This window comes from Bos indicus, chromosome 10 (assembly GCF_029378745.1).
Source record: "Bos indicus isolate NIAB-ARS_2022 breed Sahiwal x Tharparkar chromosome 10, NIAB-ARS_B.indTharparkar_mat_pri_1.0, whole genome shotgun sequence".
NCBI lineage: Eukaryota > Metazoa > Chordata > Mammalia > Artiodactyla > Bovidae > Bos > Bos indicus.
Genome location: NC_091769.1, coordinates 81,847,350 through 81,871,281, shown reverse-complemented (window position 1 = coordinate 81,871,281; position 23,932 = coordinate 81,847,350). Strand labels below are relative to the sequence as shown.

General features: G+C 41.2%; 1 protein-coding gene across 2 annotated transcripts in view; it reads right to left on the bottom strand.

The window, feature by feature from the left end:
• Positions 1-222: 222 nt before the first annotated feature.
• The window catches only part of COX16 (cytochrome c oxidase assembly factor COX16), a 40,387-nt gene continuing 16,677 nt past the window's right edge, over positions 223-23,932 (bottom strand). The window contains exons 2-5 of one of the 2 annotated variants that reach the window (XM_070797783.1): positions 22,654-22,828; positions 8,282-8,353; positions 3,714-3,776; positions 223-606 (exon numbers count right to left, since the gene is read on the bottom strand). In XM_070797783.1, coding sequence (XP_070653884.1) covers positions 487-606; positions 3,714-3,776; positions 8,282-8,353; positions 22,654-22,761 — 363 coding nt within the window. In that variant the 5' untranslated portion in view covers positions 22,762-22,828 and the 3' untranslated portion in view covers positions 223-486. Of the gene's footprint in view, positions 607-3,713; positions 3,777-8,281; positions 8,354-14,070; positions 14,289-22,653; positions 22,829-23,932 lie in introns of those variants that run through there. The other variant, XM_019969146.2, reaches the window with a different exon arrangement.

Genomic DNA, 23,932 nt, shown 5'->3' with positions numbered 1-23,932 from the left:
AGAACCTGCCTGCCAATGCAGAGACATAAGAGATGTGGGTTCGATCCCTGAGTTGAGAAGATCCTCTGGAGGAGGGAATGGCAACCCACTCCAGTGTTCTTGCCTGGATAATCCCATGGGCAGAGGACCCTGGTGGGCTATGGTCTATAGGCTTGCAAAGAGTCAGACATGACTGAAGCGACTTAGCATGCATGCACGTTGGGAGTAGAATAAAGGACACTCTTTTAAGTAGCAGTATTCACATGTTTATTGAGCAGTAAAAAATATATATGGTCAACATTGTTACTTTCATTTGCAAATGGAAGAGTTGGACCTTATACAAACCTGTACTTGACTTTTTATCAAGAGTACTTGTCATCAAATTACTCATATCTAGGCTTCTGCAGGTCTGGAGTTTTCTCTCCATTGGATAGGAGTATATGGTTGGAATTCCAGTTGATAACATTTTTATTTAAAATTTAAAAAGTAAAAACAGAATCAACATGGTCAAGTTGTCTTATTAGTCTTAAGGATTTCTGGATTTCGTCCTTGGAGGAGATCAGGATCTTCCCAAGGCCTGGGTCCTCGAATATTTTTCCAGTCATCAAAGGTGGAATCCTTTATTTTCTACAGAGCCACAAAAATTAGAGCATAAACATTAGTATAGGAGCCCTGTGAGTTTGGCTAGGACCTAACTGAATAAATCAGTAGAAAGAATTCAATAGGCCCCCACTTATAATTCTAGTAAACAAATCAACTGCATGTCAAGCTTACTTTTCTTGCTATTGACATTACTGCCTATCTTTCCCCTCATCAGAATAAAACTATTAAAAAAGGAACAGAGTCTACATGTTTTTTAAAAAATTTATTTTGTTGAATTACAGTTGATTTACAATATTGTGTTAATTTTTGCTATGGCAAAAGTTCTGCAGTTATACATATATACGTATACATACACACACATACATTCTTTTTCATATTCTTTTCCATGATGGATTATGGATTATCACAGAATATGGAATATACATTCCTGTGCTATACATACAGCAGGATCTTCTTGTTTACACATTCTGTATATAATACTTTGTATCTGCTAATCTCAAACTCTCAATCCTTCCCTCCCCCACCTGCCTCTACCTGGGCAAGCCAAAAGTCTGTTCTCTATATCAGAGTCTGTTTCTGTTTTGTCGATATGTTCATTTGTGTCTTATGTTAGCTTCCACATATAAGTGGTATCATATGGCATCTGTCTTTCTCTTTCTGACTTACTTCCCGTAGTATGATGATCTCCAGATCCATCCATGCTGCAGCAAATGGTGTCATTCTTTTTTTATTTTCATTGTACATATGCACCACATTGTCTTTACCCATTCATTTGTCAACAGTCATTTAAGTTACTTCCATGTCTTGCCTATTGTGAATAGTGCAACTATGAACATAGGGGTACATATATTTTTCTGAATTATAGTTTTCTCCAGATATATGTTCAGGAGTGGGATTGCTGGATCATATGGCAACTCTTTTTTTAGTTTTTTGAGGAACCTCCATATTGTTTTCCATAGTAGCTGCACCAATTTACAATCCCACCAACAGTGCGAGAGGGTTATCTTTTCTCTAAACCGGATTCAGCATTTATCTGTAGATTTTTTTTAATGATCGCCATTCTGATCTATGTGAGGTGGTTCCTCTTTGTTCCAAGTCATTCTGACTTGTATTTCTTGAATAATTTACATGTTTTATTTCTGAGAGCATAAAGAGAAGAATCTGAGAAAACGAAATTTCACCTCAACACTGATCCAGCAGAGTAATGATTAGCACAGGTGCTGGCAGTAAATGAAAGGAAGAGACCAAAGGTGGAGACTGTATAGAGTCTGCTAGAAGGAAGAGATAGCACAATGATTTGTTCCGCACCTGAGAAATGAGTCTGGCCTGAAGAATGAAAAGCAATTCCCTATAGAGGCTGTGAGCAAAGCCCTTCTGGGGCAATAAAGACTAGTTTCACGTAGAGTTTGGATCACTGTATCTTTAGTTAGCTGTACCTCTGAAGCACAGGAATGAAAATAGGAAAAAAGGGAAGAACATAAATACTTCTTTATCCTCTCACACCACTCTGACAGTAACTTTCATATATGTGCTTTGGTTATTCTGGAATAATTAACTGAACAAGATAGAAAAAGAAACACAGAGAACACAGGACAGCTTACATCCAGTGACAGAGGAAATGATATAAATTGACCTTGACATTTGGATATTAAACATTACTCTTTTACCAATAAGCTATATAACCCTGTGCAAGTGATTTGAGTTATCTGGGCACTAATTTTCTCATAAGTAATAATGAAAAGACAAGACCAAATGGTCTGCATGATTTCTTCAGCTCTCATATTCTATGGTTTCTAAAAGAACTATAAGGAACATCTACTTCCAGACAAACCCTTCATAGCTCATATACTGTTTAAGAGAAAATAATGGGGAAATAGTGAATAATGATTCTCTAAATTTCTCTTAGAGCTTTACCAAGAGTTTAAATCTACAGAGGTGAACAAATTTCTACTAATTCAAGAACAGAGTAAATTATCTTCAAGTATAGTTATGAAATGCTCCAAAGTTAAAAAAAGGTTTTAAGAGAGAACAATGGCCTTCACTCAGATAATGTAAGACATATGTGCTCTAAAGAATTTAAGAATAACTGTTAGATGGGATGCAAGGCTGACTGAATTACTTTACGCAAAAGCGGTCCAGTTTCAAACTAAACTAAAACAAAAATAGCAAACAACACAGTGGTCTAGTCTTTAGCTCTGACAAGATCCTCTCGGGAAAACAATTCAGAGAAGGAGTCCCACAAAGTTCAGGGGATTTAGGAAACCTCAAAGCCTTTCCACAGATCCTCCCTTACAGATTGTAAAATCAAGCTCCAAATGACCAGCCAATAACTGAACTGCTAAAATGAGAATCAATCACTCTTCACAAGTCTCTTCAATATTTACTATTCACAATGCCTACATTTCAATAAAAAAGAACCACACATAAAAAGAAAAGGGAAAATATGATAAGAGATGGAGAATGTCCTCCTTCCCAACATCCTATAATTAAACATGCTATTAACTCCTTGATTTTGTTAATCAGATAGCTGGAAAAATGACACTTCATTATAATGTGAATTAACATTTCTATTATAAGTTGAACATCTCTTTATATGTTTTAAAAATGCTATTTATTTCCTTGTCTCTGAACTCATTACACGTTTTGCTCATGTTTTCACTGCCAACTGAGTTGTTGAAATTGTATACTGATTTGCTCTTTATATTTAATCAATTCATCATGATAAGGATAAACAATATTTTTAGGATTTCTTATCTAACTACTGACTTTATATTACACAAATTTTTTTTAGGTGGTATCTTTGAATATTTACTTTTAAAACATCTCTATTTCTCATCACATTTAAATAGGCTTTTCTGACTCAAGAACACAAAAAAGAAATTTCATTTTTTACTCCTAGTACTTTTAGCCTTTTGGGTTTTTTTATTTTTAAATTCTTGATCCATCCAGAATTTACTCATAGTATATGAAAAACAGATCCATGTTTACTGTCTTCTCAAACAACCACATAGTTGTTCCAATAACGTATATTTAAGGTAATTTTTTTTCTGGACTGGTAATAATTTGAATTTACCTTAAGGCAGATAGAACCATTCACAGACTAGGAATATTGCTACATTAGCATACTATACCTCATATTCTGATTCCAATGATACTTTATTCATTTTCAGCTTTTTTTCTAACTCAGGATCAATCTGTAGAAAAATAAAAGCAGCCATAAGTTACTTAAGTCTGTTAGATTCCATCTGCAATTTAAAAAGTTAATATAAGCATGGCTCAGATGGCATGGCAGATTACAAAACTGTTGGAGAATCTCCACAATCTATCAAATTGTATGACAACTAATATCTCAGTAGTACTATGACCACTACTACAACTAATGGCAGCCAAAAATTTACCAAGCACCTGCTGTATGCCACGTATTTTGACATTTATTATTTCCTATAACCCACAAAAAAGTGTATGACATAAGTATTATTATTTGAACAAAGCAAGGATAATGGAACACAGGGAGTCTGAATGACTTGTCAAAGAGGCACAACTTGGCTTTGAAGCTTGGCCTTCTGCCTCCAGTTGCTGTTGTTCAGTCACCAAGTCATGTCTGACTCTTTGCAACCCCATGGACTACAGCACGCCAGGTTTCCTTGTCCTTCACTATCTCCTGGAGTTTGCTCAAACTGATGTCCATTGATTCAGTGATGCCATCCAACCACCTCATCCACTGTTGCCCCCTTCTCCTCCTGCCCTCAGTCTTTCCCACCATCAGGGTCTTTTCCAGTGAGTCAGCTCTTTGTATAAGGTGGCCAAACTACTGGAGCTTCGTTTTCGGCATCAGTCCTTCTATGAATATTCAAAGTTAATTTCCTTTATGACTGACTGGTTTGATCTTCTTTCTGTCCAAGGGACTCTCAAGAGTCCTCCCCAGCACCACAGTTTAAAATCATCTATTCTTAACAGCTCAGCCTTTTTTATGATCCAACTCTCACATCTGTACATGACTACTGGATGAACCACAGCTTTGACTATATGGACCTTTGTTGGCAAAGTAATGTCTCTACTTTTTAATATGCTATCCAGGTTTGTCACAGTTTTTCTTCCAAGGAGCAAGCATCTTTTAGTTTCATTGCTGCAGTCACCATCTGCGGTGATTTTGGAGCCCAAAAAAATAAAATCTGCCACTGCTTCCATTTTTTCCCCATCTATTTGCCATGAAGTGACGGGACCAGATGCCATGATCTTAGTTTTTTGAATGTTGAGTTTTAAGCCAGTTTTTTCACTTTGCTCTTTCACCTTCACCAAGGTCTTTAGTTCCCCTTCACTTTCTGCTATTAGGGTGGTATCACCTGCATATCCGAGGTTATCGATATTTCTCCCGGCAATCTTGATTCCAGCTTGTGCTGGAATCCAGCCTAGGATTTCACATGATATACTCTGCATTTAAGTTAAATAAGCAGGGTGACAACATACAGTTTTGATGTACTCCTTTCCCAATTTTGAACCAGTCCATTGTTTCATGTCAGTTCTAACTGATGCTTCTTGAGCTGCACACAGGTTTTTCAGGAGGCAGGTAAGGTGGTCTGGTATTCCCATCTCTTTAAGAATTTTCCCTCTTAACTCTCCCTTAATCTCAGCCTCTCAACCCTTGTAATTCCTGTCAACCTCAACCAATCTTCTCAGTTCCTCTAAAAGTTAGTCCACCCTACCCTCTCAAACTTGTTTGAACTCAGCCTTACCTAAACACTGAGACTTGACTTCACCAGAGTCTGACTTCTCAGTATCAACCAACCTGGACCTCTCACTCTCAGTAGGTCTTGTCCTCTGATCCTGCTCAGCTAAACTTTGTCCTCTCAGCCTCCTTCCATAGACCTCAACCAATCTCATCCTCTCAACTTCAATCAACCTCATTTCTCTCAACTTTGTTCTCTTTACTCTGACCCCATCCTCTAGACCTCTTCTGTTATTGCAATCTCCCTCATTCTCCCTTGCTGTGAAAATTTACCTAGTCCTTAAAACCAAAGTCTTCCCATATTTATTTAGATTTTAATATTGCATATATCACTATCAACTTGCTGCTACAAATTCTTTTAGAATCCATTCATTTCTATTGTCACTGCCAATGTTTTACTTCAGATTCCAGTATTGTTCATCTATATTACTGCCAAAGTATCTTAAGAGGTCTCTCTATCTCCAGCTGAAACACTCTCTTCCCTCCTATCTTGCTCCCCTAATCTCCATCCATCCTGTACTCTTGCCAGAGAGTTCTAAACTGAAAATCTGACCATATGCCCAACTGCCCCTCTATGTTATATAATACTAATCATTTTCATCATTTAGCTATCATTTAACTCTCATCATTTTTAAAGCCTTAATTCAAAGGTTGATACCTCTAGCAGACCTCTGGTATCCGTTTCCCAAATCTAAACTATATATTTCTCCTTGAAGTTCTAGCAATGTATTATGTAAAATTCTAATCTAGCATTTCACTAGGCATTGTTATGTTGTATGTTTGGATACATTTTTATATTAGAAGTCTCCCAACCTTGATTATGGGGCTTTCTGGATAGCTCAGCTGGTAAAGAATCTGCCTGCAATGCAGAAGACCCCAGTTTGATCCCTGGGTCAAAAGTTCCCCTAGAGAAAGGATAGCCTACCCACTCCAGTATTCTTGCTGAGAGAATCCCCATGGACAGAGGAGCCTGGTGGGCTGCAGTCCATGGGGTCGCAAAGAGTCAGACATGACTGGGTGACTAAGTATAGCACAGCACAGCCTTGATTATGCTATAAGCTTTGTAAGAACCAGTTTCTTGAATCTTTATCTGTAGGATCTAAGACATGATAAACTCATGACAAATTTGCAATTATTTTTCAAATATGTATATGACATCCCATTTCCAAAAGTCAGATTACTATAACTTTCATCTTAGAGCAAAAGGGCAAAAAGTCCTTAATAAAATAATTGGGATGCTAACAGAAACTTTAAAACTCAGTTGATAACTGGTCTATTCCCTCACAGAAACCATGTATTCCTTTTTAATTTAACATTTATTCTAATACTTACTGTCTTTAACACTAGCTTGAGTTGGTATTTCTCTTAAACCATAAGATTAACTGAAAAAACTGAATAAGCTTTCAATACTCTACTTTCCCACCAACATTACTGAGGTCTGCTAATGAAATACAGCTGACTCTTGAACAACACAAGTTTGTTGAGAGTCCACTTATATAAGGATTTTCCTCAATAAATATACACTTGGCCCGCCATATCTGTGGGTTCCACATGCATGGATTCAGCCAGCTGCAGATTGTAAAGTACTGTAGTATTTACTGAAAAAAAGTCCACGGTACCAGTGGAGCAGCACAGTCTAAACCTCTGTTGTTTCAGAGTTAACTGTACTTGGGGAAAAAACAAGTATCAGATGTGTGCCACAAACAAAAGCTACATACTTTTGAATGAATTAACCAGAATTCTTCTGTAACAACAGACCTGAATTTGGTAGTAATTACACAAACTAGTAAATGTAACAAAAAAGAAGCAGACTCACAAATACAGCAAACAAACTAGTCCTATGATAAAAGCAAACTATAAAAAAGACCCCTGTAAATCCATTATCTACATCTCTTTCTCCACATATTCATACAAATACCATGCATTCGTGGAATCTAAAAAAATACAACAAACTAGTAAATATAACGAAAAGGAAAAGTGAAAGAAAGTGAAGTCGCTCAGTTGTGTCCGACTCTTTGCGACCCCATGGACTGTAGCCCACCAGGCTCCTCCGTCCATGGAATTTTTCAGGCAAGAGTACTGGAGTGGGTTGCCATTTCCTTCTCCAGGGGATCTTCCCCACCCGGGGATCGAACCTGGGTCTCCCGCATTGCAGGCAGATGCTTTACCATCTAAGCCACCAGGAAAGCCCAACAAAAAAGATGCAGACTCACAAATACAGAAAGAAACTAGTGGTTACCAGTAGGGGGAGGCGACAGGCAATACAGGGGTAAAGTGATGGAAAGTATAAACTACTGGGTGTACGACAAGCTCGAGGATATACTGCACATCATGGGGAACATAGCTAATATTCTGTAATAACTCTAAATGGAAAGTAATCTTTAAAAATTGTATAGGACTTCCCTGGTGGTCCAGTGGTTAAGAATCTGCCTGTCAAAGCAGAGGACACAGGTTCAATCCCTGGTCCAGGAAGATTCCACATGCTGTGGAGCAACTAAGGCCATGTGCCACACATGCTCTAGAACCTGTGCTCAACAGAAGCCGTGCACCACAACTGAGAGCAGCGCCTGCTCACTGCAGCTAGTGAAAGTCCTTGCACAGCAACAAACACACAGCACAATCAAAATTAATAAATACATAAAAAGTTTAAATATATATATATATAATTTTTAAAGAAATGTTTTATAAAAGAGCCCAAAGATCATTCATCAGACTTAAAAAGCAAGATAAGGACATCTCTGGTGGTCCAGTGGCTAAGACTCCACACTCCCAATGCAGGGGCCCTGGGTTCAATCCCTGCTCAGGGAAATAGATCCCACATACTGCAACTAAGACTCGGTGCAGTCAAATAAATAAATAAACATTTTTTTAAAAAAGCGAGATAAAATTCAGACAGCTTAGTATTTTAAGTATCCATGTCTCATAAACCAAAATATACATATATACATGTCAAACTCCAAAGAGAGTTCTTACTTTAATCTTCACAGCATCATAACGAATTTGAGAAAACTCACGAAGACCAAAAGAACCTCCAACAATCAGCAACTGAAACAAAACAGAGAAACAATTAAAATAGAAGGGCAGAATTCAGCATATCTATATATTACTTATCTAAATGCCAAGGGTGGCAGATTATACAAAATCCTATAGATTATTCTTCCTGGTGAGTTACCATTCATCTTTTCAGAGCAAATGTAGTATATACTATCACTGGGAAACATTTTAGCATATCAGAAAATACCAAAATCACTAATTTATACCTGTACTTGATCCTATGGTTTATATACCACATCACAATCACTGTATCAGTTAATTCTTATAAAAGACCTATGAACTAAGGAAAGACTATACACTTAGTATACGAGAAAGTAAAAGCACACCAACTAAATGGTAATCTTGATTCCAGCCTGTGCTTCATCCAACTCAGCATTTCACACAATGTACTCTGCATATAAGTTAAATAAGCAGGGTGACAATATATAGCGTCGATGCACTCCTTTACCAATTTGGAACCACTCTGCTGTTCCATGTCTGGTTCTGACTGTTCCTTCTTGACCTCCATACAGATTTCTCAGGGGGCAGGTAAGGTGATCTGGTACTCCCACCTCTTGAAGAATTTTCCACAGTTTGTTGTGATCCACATAGTCAAAGGCTTTGGTGTAGTCAATAAAGCAGAAATAAATGCTTTTCTGGAACCCTCCTGCTTTTTCAATGATCCTACAAATGTTGGCAATTTGATCTCTGGTTCCTCTGCCTTTTCTAAATCCAGCTTGAACACCTGTTAGTTCTCGGTTCACGTACTGTTGAAGCCTCACTTACAGAATTTTGAGCATTACTTAGCTAGCCTGTGAGATGAGTGCAATGGTGCGACAGTTTGAACATTCTTTGGCATTGCCTTTCTTTGGGACTGGAATGAAAACTGACCTTTTCCAGTCCTGTGGCCACTGCTGAGTTTTCCATATTTGCTGGCATACAGAATGCAGCACTATAACAGTATCATCTTTTAGGACCTGAAATAGTTCACCCATGTTGCTGGCATCCAAAATAAAGCAACCTTTCCTTTCCACTAACTACTTTTTTTGTTGGCTTTTGAGCTGCAAGCAGCCAGATCCTACTTTAGGTTACACATACATATGAACAGAATGGTCCACGTGACAATAGCTGTGTGTAAGTACAGGAGATTTCTGAGAAGATCCTACACACTCAACAATGGCTAACTTTGAGGCTCTGAGCAAATAAGTAAAACTTTAAGGCAGAGTTGTAACCTGCCTGAGTATTGAAGGAATGCCCAATCTAGCACACAGAGCCCCTTGACAAAGACTGGGAAACTTACTGAATCCAGGTGTTTAAGGAAACCTCTGCCCAATATAAAGAAAAACACATTCTCTTAAAAATGGGCAAAAAACTTGGACAGTTCCTCAAAGAAGATATACAGATAACCAATAATCAATTGTAAGAAAGGATCATTAGTCATTGTGCTGTGCTTTGTTGCTCAGTTGTGTCTGACTCTTTGTGACCCCATGGATTATAGCCTGCCAGGCTCCTCTGTCCATGAGGATTCTCCAGGCAAGAATACTGGAGTGGGTTCCCATGCCCTCCTCCAGGGGATCTTCCCAAACCAGGGATCGAACCCAGGTCTCCCACATTGCAGGTGGATTCTTTACTGTCTGAGCCACCAGGGAAGCCCAAGAATATTGGAGAGGGTAGCCCATCCCTTCTTCAGGGGATCTTCCCAATCCAGGAATCAAACCAGGGTCTCCTGCATTGCAGGCAGATTCTTTACCAGCTGAGCTACCAGGAGAGAAATGAAAATCAAAACCACTTCACATCTCCTTGTAAGGGTTTATTTTTAAAGAGTGGACAATGACAACTGTTGATAAGAACGTGGAAAAATCAGAAGCCTCATATGCTGCTGGGGGGAATGTAAAATGATGCACTTTTTGAGAAACAGGTTGATAGTTCCTCAAAATGTTAAACATGGAGCTATCATATGATGCAGCAATTCTACTAGTAGGCATTTATCCAAGAGAAATGAAAACACATCTATACAAAAATCTGTACATGAATGTTCATAGCACCGTTATTCATAATAGCCAAGAAATGAAAAAAAAAACCCAACTAATGCTTATCAATGGACAATAAATATTCCAACTGATCGAATACTATCTAGTCACTAAAAGGGTATGACACTTTGATACATGTTAGATGAATAAACCTTCAAAACATTATGCTAAGTGAACAAAGTCACTCACAAAAGACCACAAATTGTATTATTCTATTACATCTATATAGAGATGATTAGTGGTTACCTAAGACGGAACAGTAGAGGAGAACAGGAAGCGGCTACAAGTGAGTTTGGTGATTCCTTTAGGGTGATGAAAATGTTTTAAAATTAGACTGTGATGATAGTTTCCAAACAATGAATATACTAAAACCATCTTCAGACATTAAATGGTCTGCATTTTAGTATGCAGAAACCAGTAATGACTAGTCAGATTAGAAAGGTAAATTCTGGGGACTAAATGGGCAGTGCACAAATTGAAACAACAAATATATTCTCTTTTCCAAGTGGTTCGGGGAAGAAGGGAAGGAGAGTACTGTTAGCCTATACCTGGGACTCTAAGTCCTCTTCTGTTTGTTGTTCTTGTGAAGCAAGCACTAACATTTATGTAAGAGATTAAAAAAAAAGAAAAAAAGAATAAAACAGCTGGCTTAAAATTCAACATTAAAAAAACTAAGATAATGGCATCCGGTCCCATCACTGCATGGCAAATAGATGGGGAGAAAATGGAAACAGTGACAGACTTTATTTTCTTGGGCTCCAAAATCACTGTGGACACTGGAGTTATGAAATTAAAAGATGCTTGCTCCTCGGGAGAAAAGCAATGACAAACCCAGATAACATATTAAGAAGCAAAGAAATCACTTTGCTGACAAAGGTCCACCTAGTCAAAACTATGGTTTTTCCAGCAGTCATGTATGGATGTGAGAGTTGGACCATAAAGAAGGCTGAGCATTAAAGAATTAATGTTTTCAAACTGTGGTGCTAGAGAAGACTCCTGAGAGTCCCTTCGACAGCAAGGAGACCAAACCAGTCAGTCCTAAAAGAAATCAACCCTGAAATATTCATTGGAAGGACTGATGCTGAAGCTGAATCTCCAATACTGTGGCCACTCAATGTGAAGACCCGACTCTGGAAAAGACCCTGCTGCTGGGAAAGACTGAAGGCAGAAAAAGGGAGAGACAGAAGATAAGATAGTTGGATGGCATCAGCAACTCAACTGACATGAATTTGAGCAAGCTCCAAGAGATGGAGAAGGACAGGGAAGCCTGGCACTCTGCAGTCCATGGGGTCACAAAGAGTCAGACACGACTGAGCAAATGAACGACGACAACAAAGAGAGAAAATAATTTCAACTTTAAGTATAGTAGTATGCTATAATAATTATGGCATAGTAATATAGTAAATATGGAATATCCAACTGATACATGATGAAGACCATGCATCATTTGAGCTCTTTCTAGTACTGCTGGGTTTTAGAGAACTGAGTTAAATATTTTCCTCTACAGAATTAGTTACTTGTCTAGGACCCTTTGTGTGGATCACAACAAACTGTGGAAAATTCTTCAAGAGCTGGGAATACCAGACCACCTTACCTGCCCCCTGAGGAATCTGTATGCAGATCAAGAAGCAACAGTTAGAACTGGACATGGAACAGACTGGTTCCAAATTGGGAAATGAGTACGTCAAGACTGTATCTTGTCACCCTGCTTATTCAACTTATATGCAGAGTACATCATGCAAAATGCCAGGCTGGAAGAAGCACAAGCTGGAATTAAGATATTCCAATGAGACTTTTCCATCAAGGTTATTCCAATATCAATAACCTCAGATATGCAGTTGACACCACCCTTATAGCAGAAAGCGAAGGAGAACTAAAGAGCCTCTTGATGAAGGTGAAAAAGGAGAGTTAATAAGCTGGCTCAAAACACAACGTTCAAAAATCAAAGATCATGGCATCTGGTCCCATCCTTTCATGGCAAATAGATGGGGAAACAATGGAAACAGTGACAGACTTTTTCTTGGGCTCTAAAAATTACTATGGATGGTAACTGCAGCCATGAAATTAAAAAATGCTTGCTCCTTGGGAGACAAGCTATGACAAACCTAGACAGTGTACTAAAAAGCAGAGAGACCACTTTGTGGACAAAGGTCCATATAGTTAACGGAGGACCCACATTTTGAAACAGTATAGACCTAGGTCCAGTGTAGCACAGATCCAGTATAGACACAGAGACCAGTGTAGAGAAATACACTTAGGAAGAAGTCTACTGTGGTAGTCTTGTCTAAGAAATAAAACAAATGAGGGAGTTCCTAGAAGGTACTTTAATACTAGTGGTTTTAAGAGCTTAGCGTTGATGATTTTGAAAGATAACAAACAAAACTAAACTATCTTCCAGTGGGACATGCAGGTGACCTCAACTTGCACTGACAATCACATGTTTCTGAATGGACCTCTATTTTGTGGCAGGGGAATCCACAGGGAGGATAGTTTTTACACAGTCCCTGTTGGCTACACAAATATAATTCTGCATTGTCTCATAAATGATTTTCTTTAAACTTTTAAAAAGATAAAAAGGAATTTTTAAAGATTAAAAAGAATCCACATTCATCAAAGATGAACTAAAAAACACATTACTTTTCTAAGGTCACTACTTTGCTTTATAGTCCTGGTTAAATGCAAAATCTGGTAACTTTTCCTGTACCAAATTCTTATCAAAGTAATAAACTATTTAAAAACTGTTCACCTGCTTTATTTATATTATTTCATTTACTATGACATCAAGGCTTGTTGAAACAAAATACCTTGCCAAGGTCAAACAGAAAAGAAAGAGTGTGGTTTCACTGGATTCCAACTCCGGTTGGTGTTAAGTATTAAGCATTAACTTGAATCTTCAAGACGAACAGGATCTTCTGAGAACTCCATGTAGGAGTGGATACAAAGAAATGCCAAAACTACTTGCAATGTGCTTTAAAAATACCAACCATAATGCAGCGACTATCTTTGCAGGGCTGCTACACTGTGCTACATTTAACTCACAAGGATTTTTTTTTTTTTAACTCATAACAACCCTGGAAGAATTAAGCCAATTCACAAACTAGTAAACTGAAACCTGAGGATGCCCAAAACTGTAGTTAAATTAAGTGAATATAACTAGTTTCGATGACCAGAGTTATCTTCAAGCTGTAGCGTGGCAGACGGGAGGTTGGGGCCGGGGAATGGGAGTTTAGTAATCATCCAGGCTCTAGCTAAAGCCTGGTTCGGGTTAAAATCTGGTTCAGAAGCACATCCAGGTTAACTACCAAAGGTCAGACAAGGACCTGAGGTCGAACTACCAGCGCGGGGAGTGACTAGGAAACTACCCTGATGCTGGGAAATATTGAAGGCAGGAGAAGGGGACGACAGAGGATGAGATGGCTGGATGGCATCACTGACTCGATGGACGTCTCAGTGAACTCCAGGAGTTGGTGATGGACAGAGAGGCCTGGCGTGCTGCGATTCATGGGGTCGCAAAGAGTCGGACACGACTGAGCGACTGAACTGAAAGGCCGGCCACATTCTAGCGCAGGTTGCGGTTCCTCCCCTCATACATTACAGGTTCACCTCACTGACGTCCCAGCCAATCTTGAGGTCCCACCCTTTCGGAATCCCTCATCCCCACCCGCCTCTAACACACACTTTACCCTCCACTGCGCTCACCAACATGGGAACTCCGTAGCGAAGGGTCTTACTCTTGCGCAGGGCGCGCCTCACCGCGTAGCCGAACATGACTGAACTGTCCGAGTCGTTTGGACGCCAAACAAGCCCAGCGTGGCCTCCCGAATCTCAGTAGCTCCACTACGAAGACGTCCCTGACTCACCTCTTTTCCTTAGCCTCCCAGTGCTGGGTCTTTCTAAGATCGATCTCCGGCAGGCAAAAGCAATAGATCCGTAGTAACACACTCAAGCTTCCCCCCGGAAATTCGAGTGCGAGCCATTTAGTTCCGGCAAGCTGGTGTCCCCTTGGGACTTGAGACTGGTTGTGTGTGCGTGCTTTGTCGCTCAGGCTCAGTCGTGTCCGACTCTTTGGACGCCATGGACTGTAGCCAGCCAGGTTCCTCTGTCCATGGGGATTCTCCATGCAAGAATACTGGAGTGGGTTACCATGCCCTCCTTTAGGGGATCTTCCCAACCCAGGGATGAACCCAGGTCTCCTACGTTGCAGGCGGATTCTTTACCGTCTGAGCCACCTGGGAAGCCCAGTCATGTTTGTACTAATTGTCAAAGGATGTGGAACCTGTATTTATCTCCCGTGTTCTGGCTCTTAGAACACTTTCTGGCACATAAAATCAGCTCAATAAAATTAGGTTTAAAAAACCTACTTTGAAGTCAGTACTCTAACCTCTGCAGTAATCTGCGGAGTTGTTCACTTGATCAGTCATATCCCGATTTTGCAACCCCATGAACTGCAGCACGCCAGGCTTCCCTGTCTTTCACCATCTCCTGGAGCTTGCTCAAAGTCATGTCCATTGGGTCGGTGATGCCATCCAACCATCTCCTCCTCTATCATCCCCTTCTCCTCCTGCCTTCAATCTTTCCCAGCATCAGGGTCTTTTTCCAGTGAGTCAGTTCTTTATATCAGGTTGGCCAAAGTATTGGGAGTTTCTGCTTCAGCATCAGTCCTTCCAATGAATATTCAGGACTGATTTCCTTTAGGATTGGCTGGTTTGATCTCCTTGCTGTCCAAGGGACTCTCAAGAGTCTTCTCTAACACTGCAGTTTGAAAGCATTTGGCAAAGAACATTTGGCACGCAGCCTTTTTTATAGTCCAACTCTCACATCTGTACATTACTGGAAAAACCATTGCTTTGACTATATGGACTTTTGTCAACAGAGTAATGTCTCTGCTTTTTAATCCACTGCCTAGGTTTGTCATAGCTTTTCTTCCAAGGAGCAAGTGTCTTTTAATTACATGGTTGCAGTGATGGGTATTGTCACCCTGTTTATTTAACTTATATGCAGAGTGCATCGTGAGAAACGCTGGGCTGGAAGAAGCACATGCTGGAATCAAGATTGCCAGGAGAAATATCAATAACCTCAAATATGCAGATGACACCACCCTTATGGAAGAAGGTGAAGAGGAATTAAAAAGCCTCTTGATGAAAGTGAAAGAGGAGAGTGAAAAAGTTGGTTTAAAGCTCAACATTTAGAAAACTAAGATCATGGAATCTGGTCCCATCACTTCATGGGAAATAGATGGGGAAACAGTGTCAGACTTTATTTTGGGGGGCTCCAAAATCACTGCAGATGGTGACTGCAGCCATGAAATTAAAAGACGCTTACTCCTTGGAAGGAAAGTTATGTCCAACCTAGATAGCATATTAAAAAGCAGAGATATTACTTTGCCAACAAAGGTCCGTCTAGTAAAGGCTATGGTTTTTCCAGTGGTCATGTATGGATGTGAGTTGGACTGCGAAGAGAGCTGAGCGCCGAAGAATTGATGCTTTTGAACTGTGGTGCTGGAGAAGACTCTTGAGAGTCCCTTCGACTGCAAGGAGTTCCAACCAGTCCATCCTAAAGGAGACCAGTCCTGGGTGTTTATTGGAAGGACTGCAAGGAGTTCCAACCAGTCCATCCTAAAGGAGACCAGTCCTGGGTGTTTATTGGAAGGACTGATGCTGAGGCTGAAACTCCAATACTTTGGCCACCTCAAGAGAAGAGCTGCTGCTGCTATTGCTGCTAAGTCACTTCAGTCATGTCCAACTCTGTGCGACCCCAGAGATGGCAGCCCACCAGGCTCCCCCATCCCTGGGATTCTCCAGGCAAGAACACTGGAGTGGGTTGCCATTTCCTTCTCCAATGCATGAAAGTGAAAAGTGAAAGTGAAGTCGCTCAGTCATGTCCGACCCTCAGTGACCCCATGGACTGCAGCCTACCAGGCTCCTCCGTCCATGGGATTTGCCAGGCAAGAGTACTGGAGTGGGTGCCATTGCCTTCTCTGCAAGCGAAGAGCTGACTCATTGGAAAAGACCCTGGTGCTGGGAGGGATTGGGGGCAGGAGGAGAAGGGGACCACAGAGGATGAGATGGCTGATGGCATCACTGACTCGATGCACATGAGTTTTGGTCAACTCTGGGAGTTGGTGATGGACAGGGAGGCCTAGCGTGCTGCGATTCATGGGGTCGCAAAGAGTCGGACACGACTGAGCGACTGAACTGAACTGAACTGAGTGATGGGTAGCTTAATAAAAATGGGGATAAAAAGTGCCATGAAAATTCAGGTTGAATGGTAATTGGTGTTGTGTCTTGCTATCTGTGAATCTTTAATGCTCGTGCTTTTACTACCAGATATCGTGCAATCATCAGTTGTTTATGAATGTCTGGTTTTCACTCATTCTACAACCATCCAGTATACCTTTTGGGGAATCATTAGAAGGCTCGAAAAACACAGAGATGAAAAGATATGATCCCTGCCTTTAAGAGGCTGGCATACTAGTAGGCACACATGAACCATCTAGCTTGGGAAACAGCCCCTCACGTGTGCTGTTTGCACAGATGAGTCAGAGAAAGCCTCACCTATTTTCACCTCAAACTGCACTTGACCAGTGAGACTTTTTTAGGTGACCTATAGAGGTCAGCAGGGACTTGGTTCCCTGGTGGCTCAGACAGTAAAGAATCTGCTTGCAATGTGGGAGACTCGGGTTCTGTCCCTAGGTCAGGAAGATCCCCTGGAAGAGGGCATGGCAACCCACTCCAGTATTCTTGCCTGGAGAATCCCATGGACAGAGGAGCCTGGTGGGTCCCAAAGAGTTGGACACGACTGAAGCAACTAGGCCACACAGAGAGTTAGAGAATGTAAAACTGGGAAAAAAGCTTCAGATCACCCATGTTTGACTGAGATCCTCCTTTTATGAAAAGGATAGATAAGGCCAGAGTAGAAAGGCGACATGCCCAAGGTCACACAGCTGGTTAGTGGAAGATTCTGGACTGAAATCCAGTTACTCTGACCACCAGTTAAGACAGTCCTTCTGTTTACTTTCAGTTTTAAGGGTGAGTGGGAACCATTATTTTTTCCCAAGGGTGATAAACTCTGCATGTCTCTATGAGTGTAGGTGAGGAAACAAGCCTCTGAGAGTTTGTAACATTTGTAACAAATGTTTAAAACAGTTTTTGGCATTTGTAACAATGCAAGGTGAATACCTACTAAGAATGCTTATCTAATGAACAGATGGATGTGTGTGAACAAGGAGAAGGGGAGCCGCCATATGTACAATATTATCTGACTCAACACAAACAGACAAACCAGGGACACATTAATGTTGCTGCTGCTGTTGCTGCTACTGTCGCTTCAGTCGTGTCCGACTCTGTGCGACCCCATAGACGGCAGCCAATCAGGCTCCTCCGTCCCTGGGATTCTCCAGGCAAGAACACTGGAGTGGGTTGCCATTTCCTTCGCCAATGCAGGAAAGTGAAAAGTGAAAGTGAAAGCGCTCAGTCGTGTCCAACTCTTCGAGACCCCATGGACTGCAGCCCACCAGGCTCCTCCATCCATGGGATTTTCCAGGCAAGAGTGCTGGAGTGGGGTGACATTAATGTTAGCACACATTAATGTTTGTCCCCTGAGTACAAAGCCTGGGTGAGGGAGAACATATCTGTGGGTGACGTCTGTAAGCACCAGGTGTGCAGGGAGTCCAGTCTGTGATCCCAGGATTAGCCTTACCCTCCTGGGGCTTCATTTCATTATCTTCCTGAACATTAAATAACTAGATCTCTAAGGATTATCTCAGATCTATGTCATATCACAGACCTCAAGGAGGGAATGGACTTCATTTCACGGACATGTCTCGTGGTCTTGTGACACTGTACCCTTTTGTGTATGGGGGGGGGCGGGGGGGTCTCTTGCTGAAAATTGTATTGGGTAGAAAAGGAGCATCCCTACCTCTTAATATCCAATGCGTCTGGCTCCACTCCCAAATCCCAAGGCCCATTTCTCTCCTCTGTTCATGAGAAATGAGAACTTGGAAAAAAGCTAAAGGGTTTGGTTTTGAACTGCCCATAGCTGATGAAATAGCTTTGGGCTGTTTAAATTTTTAGCACCTAGCTGGCCATTTATTTCATTTCATATCCCAATCCATACCTAGTGAAATCAAAGTCCTGTGACTATTTATTCTCTCAACTGTCATGAAAAGTGGCCCCCTCCCCCAGATGGAGCTGATTTCTTTGATTACATTTCACACTGCCATTCTGAGGCCACCTGCCACTACTCAGGACTAGATCTGCACCAAAGCTTCTGTGCTGCTGTGTCAGGTAGACAACGAGGCACAGGGGAGGGGAGTGGAAAAAGAATACCAGTGGAGAACAGTTCATCTCTTTTGGAAACTACTTTCTGGCACTTGACAAGTCAGTTAAGGAGAGTAACTGACTAAAGGCTTGCTGGGCAAATTCTGCTACCTGCCTCCAACATCTGAGAGCAGGCTTAGCTGCTCTAGCTGGGTCTGTGATCCCTAGCACAAGGAACTATAATAACATGACTGGAGGGCATCCTTGGTGCTGAGTTAAATTACAATTTGTTTCCCAAGAAATGAGAATTAACCTGAGCTTAATTCCTATCTGTAGAAAATAAAAATCAGATTAATTAAAAGGTTATACACCCTGACTCCCCATGACTTTCACTGACATTCTTGTAGGGAATAGGCTCATTTAAGTTCATCTTGATCTCATCAACTAATGGATTGTTGTTGTGTAGTTGCTCAGTCTTGTCCTATTCCTTGGGACCCCATGGACTGTAGCCCGTCAGGCTCCTCTGTCTACGGGATTCTCCAGGCAAAAATATTGGAGTGGGTTGCCATTTCCTTCTCCAGGGGGTCTTCCCAATCCAAGGATCAAACCCATCTCCTGCGTTGATAGGTGGATTCTTTACCACTGAGCCACCAGGGACACCCACAACTAATGGACGTGAGATTTAAATTCAGATTCCAGCCCTTCTGCTCAGCTTGGCTCTGTGGTGCATTGCAGGGCACAGAATCACACCCAGTGCTGGGGACCAGCCTCCTGATAGGTGCAAGGTTACAGCGGGAATGTAAGTTCTGTGAAGAAAAAGGTGCTAGCAATGGAAACATTCAGTCTGACGCTGGTCAGGATGAGGTGGACTGAAATACAGTCCCCAGCTTTGGGAAATTTGCAAAGCAATCACTGATCAGTTTTGGTGTGTTTCACCTATGAGTTAAGGAAAGGTACAAAACGCACTTTATTGGCAGCAGAAACATTAGAGAGCCTGGACTGATAAAATGTTAGGAAGTCACCAGTCAGGCAGACCAGCGGGTTTCTTCTTTGGACAAATTCCAGCAGAAAAGGAAATGGAAAGGATTAATTCATGTGCCGATTCACTGAGTGATTGTAAAGAACAATATTGCATAGGAATCTGGAATGTCAGGTCCATGAATCAGGGTAAATTGTAAGTGGTCAAACAGGAGATGGCAAGAGTGAACATTGACATCTTAGGAATCAGTGAACTAAAATGAATGGAAATGGGCAAATTTAATTCAGATGACCATTATGTCTACTACTGTGGGCAAGAATCCCTTAGAAGAAATGTAGTAGCCCTCATAGTCAACAGAAGAGTCTGAAATGCAGTACTTGAGTGCAGTCTCAAAAAGGACAGAATGATGTCGGCTGATTACCATTCAAGCTCACTCTAACAGAAGTCTATGCCCCAAGCAATAATGCCGAAGAAAGCTTAAATTGATGAGTTCTATGAAGACCTACAGGACCTTCTAGAGCTAACACCAAAGAAGGTGTCCTTTTCATCATGGGGGGATTGGAATGTAAAAGTAGGAAAGCAACAGTTACCTGGAATAACAGGCAAGTTTGGCCTTGGACTACAAAATGAAGCAGGGAAAAGGCTAACAGAGTTTTGCCAAGAGAACACACTGGTCATAGCAAACACCCTCTTTCAACAACACAAGAGGTGACTCTACACATAGACATCATCAGATGGTCAACACCAAAATCAGATTAATTATATTCTTTGCAGCCAAAGATGGAGAAGCTCTATACAGTTAGCAAAAACAAGACAAAGAGCTGACTGTGGCTCAGATCATGAACTCCTTATTGCAAAACTTAGGCTTAAATTGAAGAAATACAGAAAACCAGTTGGCCATTCAGGTATGACCTAAATCAAATCCCTTGTGAGTATACAGTGGAAGTGACAAACAGATGCTCTTCCATATGATCTGCTCTGTTTCCAGTGATTACTAATGCATTCTTCATTTTATATACTGGGTTTTTCAGCTGCCAAATTTATGTTTAGTTCTTTTTTAGAGTTTCAATATCCTTATTAAATTATTCTGTTCATTAATTTTATTGCTAAGCCGATTGAACTGGGTTTCTGAGTTTTCTTGTACCTCGTTGAGTTTCTTTGTGACAGCTATTTTGAATTCTTTATCAATTAGATTGATGGTTCATTATTAAAGAATCCACCTTCCAATGCAGGAGACAGGTTTAATCCCTGGATTGTGAAGATCCTCTGGAGAAGGAAATAGTAACACTCTCCAGTATTCTTACTTAGGAAATCCCATGCAGAAAGGAGCCTGTTGGGCTACAGTCCATGGCATCACAAAAGAGTTGGCCATGACTTAGCAACGAAAAACAACAATCAGTTAGATTGCAGTATTCCATGATTTTAAGTTTGGTTTCTGGAAAACTATCATTTTCTTTCTGTGGAAGTGTTACTGTGGGTATTTATAGTGTTTGGTAAGTTGTTCATCTACTGATGCATTTCAAGTAACAAATACCCTTCTACTTGATTCTAATGATTCATTAGAAATTAAAGGCTTTTATTCTGCTTTCCCGTTGCTGCTGTTGTTGTTCATCCCTCAGTCCTGTCTGACTCTTTGCAACCCCATGGACTTGGGAAGATCCCCTGGAAGACGAAATGGCAAACCACTCCAGTATTCTTGCCTGGAGAATCCCATGGACAGAGGAGCCTGGTGGGCCACAGTCCATAGGGTTGCAAAGAGTTGGACATGACTGAAGTGACTTAGCACACACACACACGTATGCAAAAAGAGCCCCTCAATTTTTAGGGCAAGATTTCCTCTAGCATCAGTTCAGTCACTTGGCCACGTCCGACTCTCTGTGACCCCATGGACTGCAACATGCCAGGCTTCACTGTCCTTCACCATCTCTCAAAGCTTGCTCAAACTCATGTCCATCAAGTCAGTGATGCCATCCAACCATCTCATCCTCTGTCATCCCCTTCTCCTCCTGCCTTCAATCTTTCCCAGCATCAGGGTCTTCCAATGAGTCAGTTCTTCACATAAGGTGGTCAAAGTATTGGAGTTTTAGCATCAGTCCATCCAATGAATATTCAGGACTGATTTCATTTAGGATTGACTGGTCTGATCTCTTCACAGTGTAAGGGACTCTGAAGAGTCTTCTTCAACACTATAGTTTAAGGCATCAATTCTTTGGCACTCAGCTTTTTTTATGGTCCAACTCTCACATCCATACATGACTACTGGAAAAAACCATAGCTTTGACTATATGGACCTTTGTTGGCAAAGTAATGTCTCTGCTTTTTAATATGCTCTCTAGGTTGGTCATAGCTTTTCTTCCAAGGAGCAAACGTCTTTTAATTTCATGGCTTCAGTCACCATCTGCAGTGATTTTGGAGCCCAAGAAAATAAAGTCTGTTTTCTAGTAGGTGGCACTATATAGCACAAGGTTTTGGTTTCTCTTGCTTGAGCTGCCTCTGGCTAGAATTGAGTGTTGCCAATTTATACCCTTCACTTCCTCTGTCAGAGGTGTCACCCTGAGGCCTTGTTATGGCTTCTTGTGCCTCTAGAGTCAGTGGTGCCTTGGTATTGCCAGTATCACTGGAGTTTCTGCCTGGGGCACCAGGATGGTGGGCTCTTCTGCCATGTGTAGGATCTCCTGAGTGTTGGGTTCTGCTGCTGCTGGGAGAGAGGGAGGCTGGAGGCCTGGAGAGATGAGAGCCAGGATGCATGGGAGCCTCTGCTGTGTTCAGTGTTTTAAGCTTCATAGGCTCTGCTGCTGTGGGATTGGAGGAAAGGCTCTGGCATCATGCGTACCTCAGTGGCTGGATGGTCAGTGTCCCAGGCCCCACTGCCACTGCTGCCCAGTTACCTGTGGCCACAGGTGCACACGTAACTGCAGCCTGGAGGCTAGAGTTGAACACACCACCTGCCCTGCTATTGCTGCATTCTCTGGAGAGCCGGGGTTGTGGGTACCAGCTCCACTATTCCCCTGGCCCCACCTCCTCTGTCTGTTCCAGTCCACCCACCTTTAGATGTACGGGTATGTGGAGTTCGTTGGCATCCTCGTATGTTTGGTAGAAGCACCTCTGTCGAGTTGTGGATGTTCTACTGGGTGTATAACGAAGGGGAGACATTGTGTCATTCTGCCATGCTGCTGTTGTCACAAGACTCCATCTCTTAATGGCAAAATGGCAAGATCACCTAGCATAAGAAAATGTGGGTTGGGAGATGTCATTGGAAAATATTATGTCAGATATATATATGTGTGTGTGTGTGTGTGTGTGTGTGTGTGTGTGTTTATGTATATACACAAAGAGAAATAGTTTTTTCCCCCAAACAACAACATTAGTAAATTAGTCTCAACTTTTTTTCTGTTCTTTCTCAAGAATCAACGTTTTCCCCCTGTGAGTGTCACTTCCTTCTCCTCTCCTCAGTATTTTGTAATAGCACACATGACTGCTATACACAAAAACATATTCTTAGATCAGGTAACTACTGAAGGCAAAATGGCAGGTCTACACAGTTCCTCACCTTAGTACGTGGACTTTTATAAAGAGGAGAATGGTTTGGCTTCTCAGGTTTTATTGCTAATCAAAAAATAGAGAATGAGGTATTGTCCCTAAAATTTAGATGCTACATGGATCTTGGTTTACTGGGTTTTTCCTAGAATTCTGAAGCAGATTTGCCAGTACTCTAGTGCCCTTTTTCCTGAATGTCAACTAATAACTTTTACTGTTTATTTTTTATTGCTATCTTCATGTTGTCTTCTGCTATTGAAGGAACATTCGTACTGCATGCTTGAACTTATATTAGTAGGTAACCAAGTGCAATTTTGAATGTAACACAAAGACTTTGGAATTAATGGGGTGGGTGTTCTCTTAATGTAGCCCAGGGCCAGAGAAAGAAGGTGCCTCATACTCTAGTTAACTTCAGTTTGCTATAATGTAGTTGGATTACTAGACGCTTTCAGTCAAAGAGTGCCGCTCCTAATTCTGTCCACCTCCAAGGTAACCCTGCTTTCCACAGGTAATTACATATAACTCTAGACACACGTGGATCCCTCAGCATCTTGCAGCATATAGTGCTTCCCAAACCCTGTGTCCCATTTCTATACCTTTTGGTAATATCTGTGCACTACTTTACCATCGACATTGGTTTTCTATTGTTGGGGTAACAAATTACCACAAACTTAGTGGCTTAATTTTTTTTTTTTTATTTCACAGTTCTGGAGGTCTGAGTCTGATGTGGGTCTCACTGGGCTAAAATCAGGGTGTTGTCAGGGTTGTATTCCTTTCTGCAGGCCCT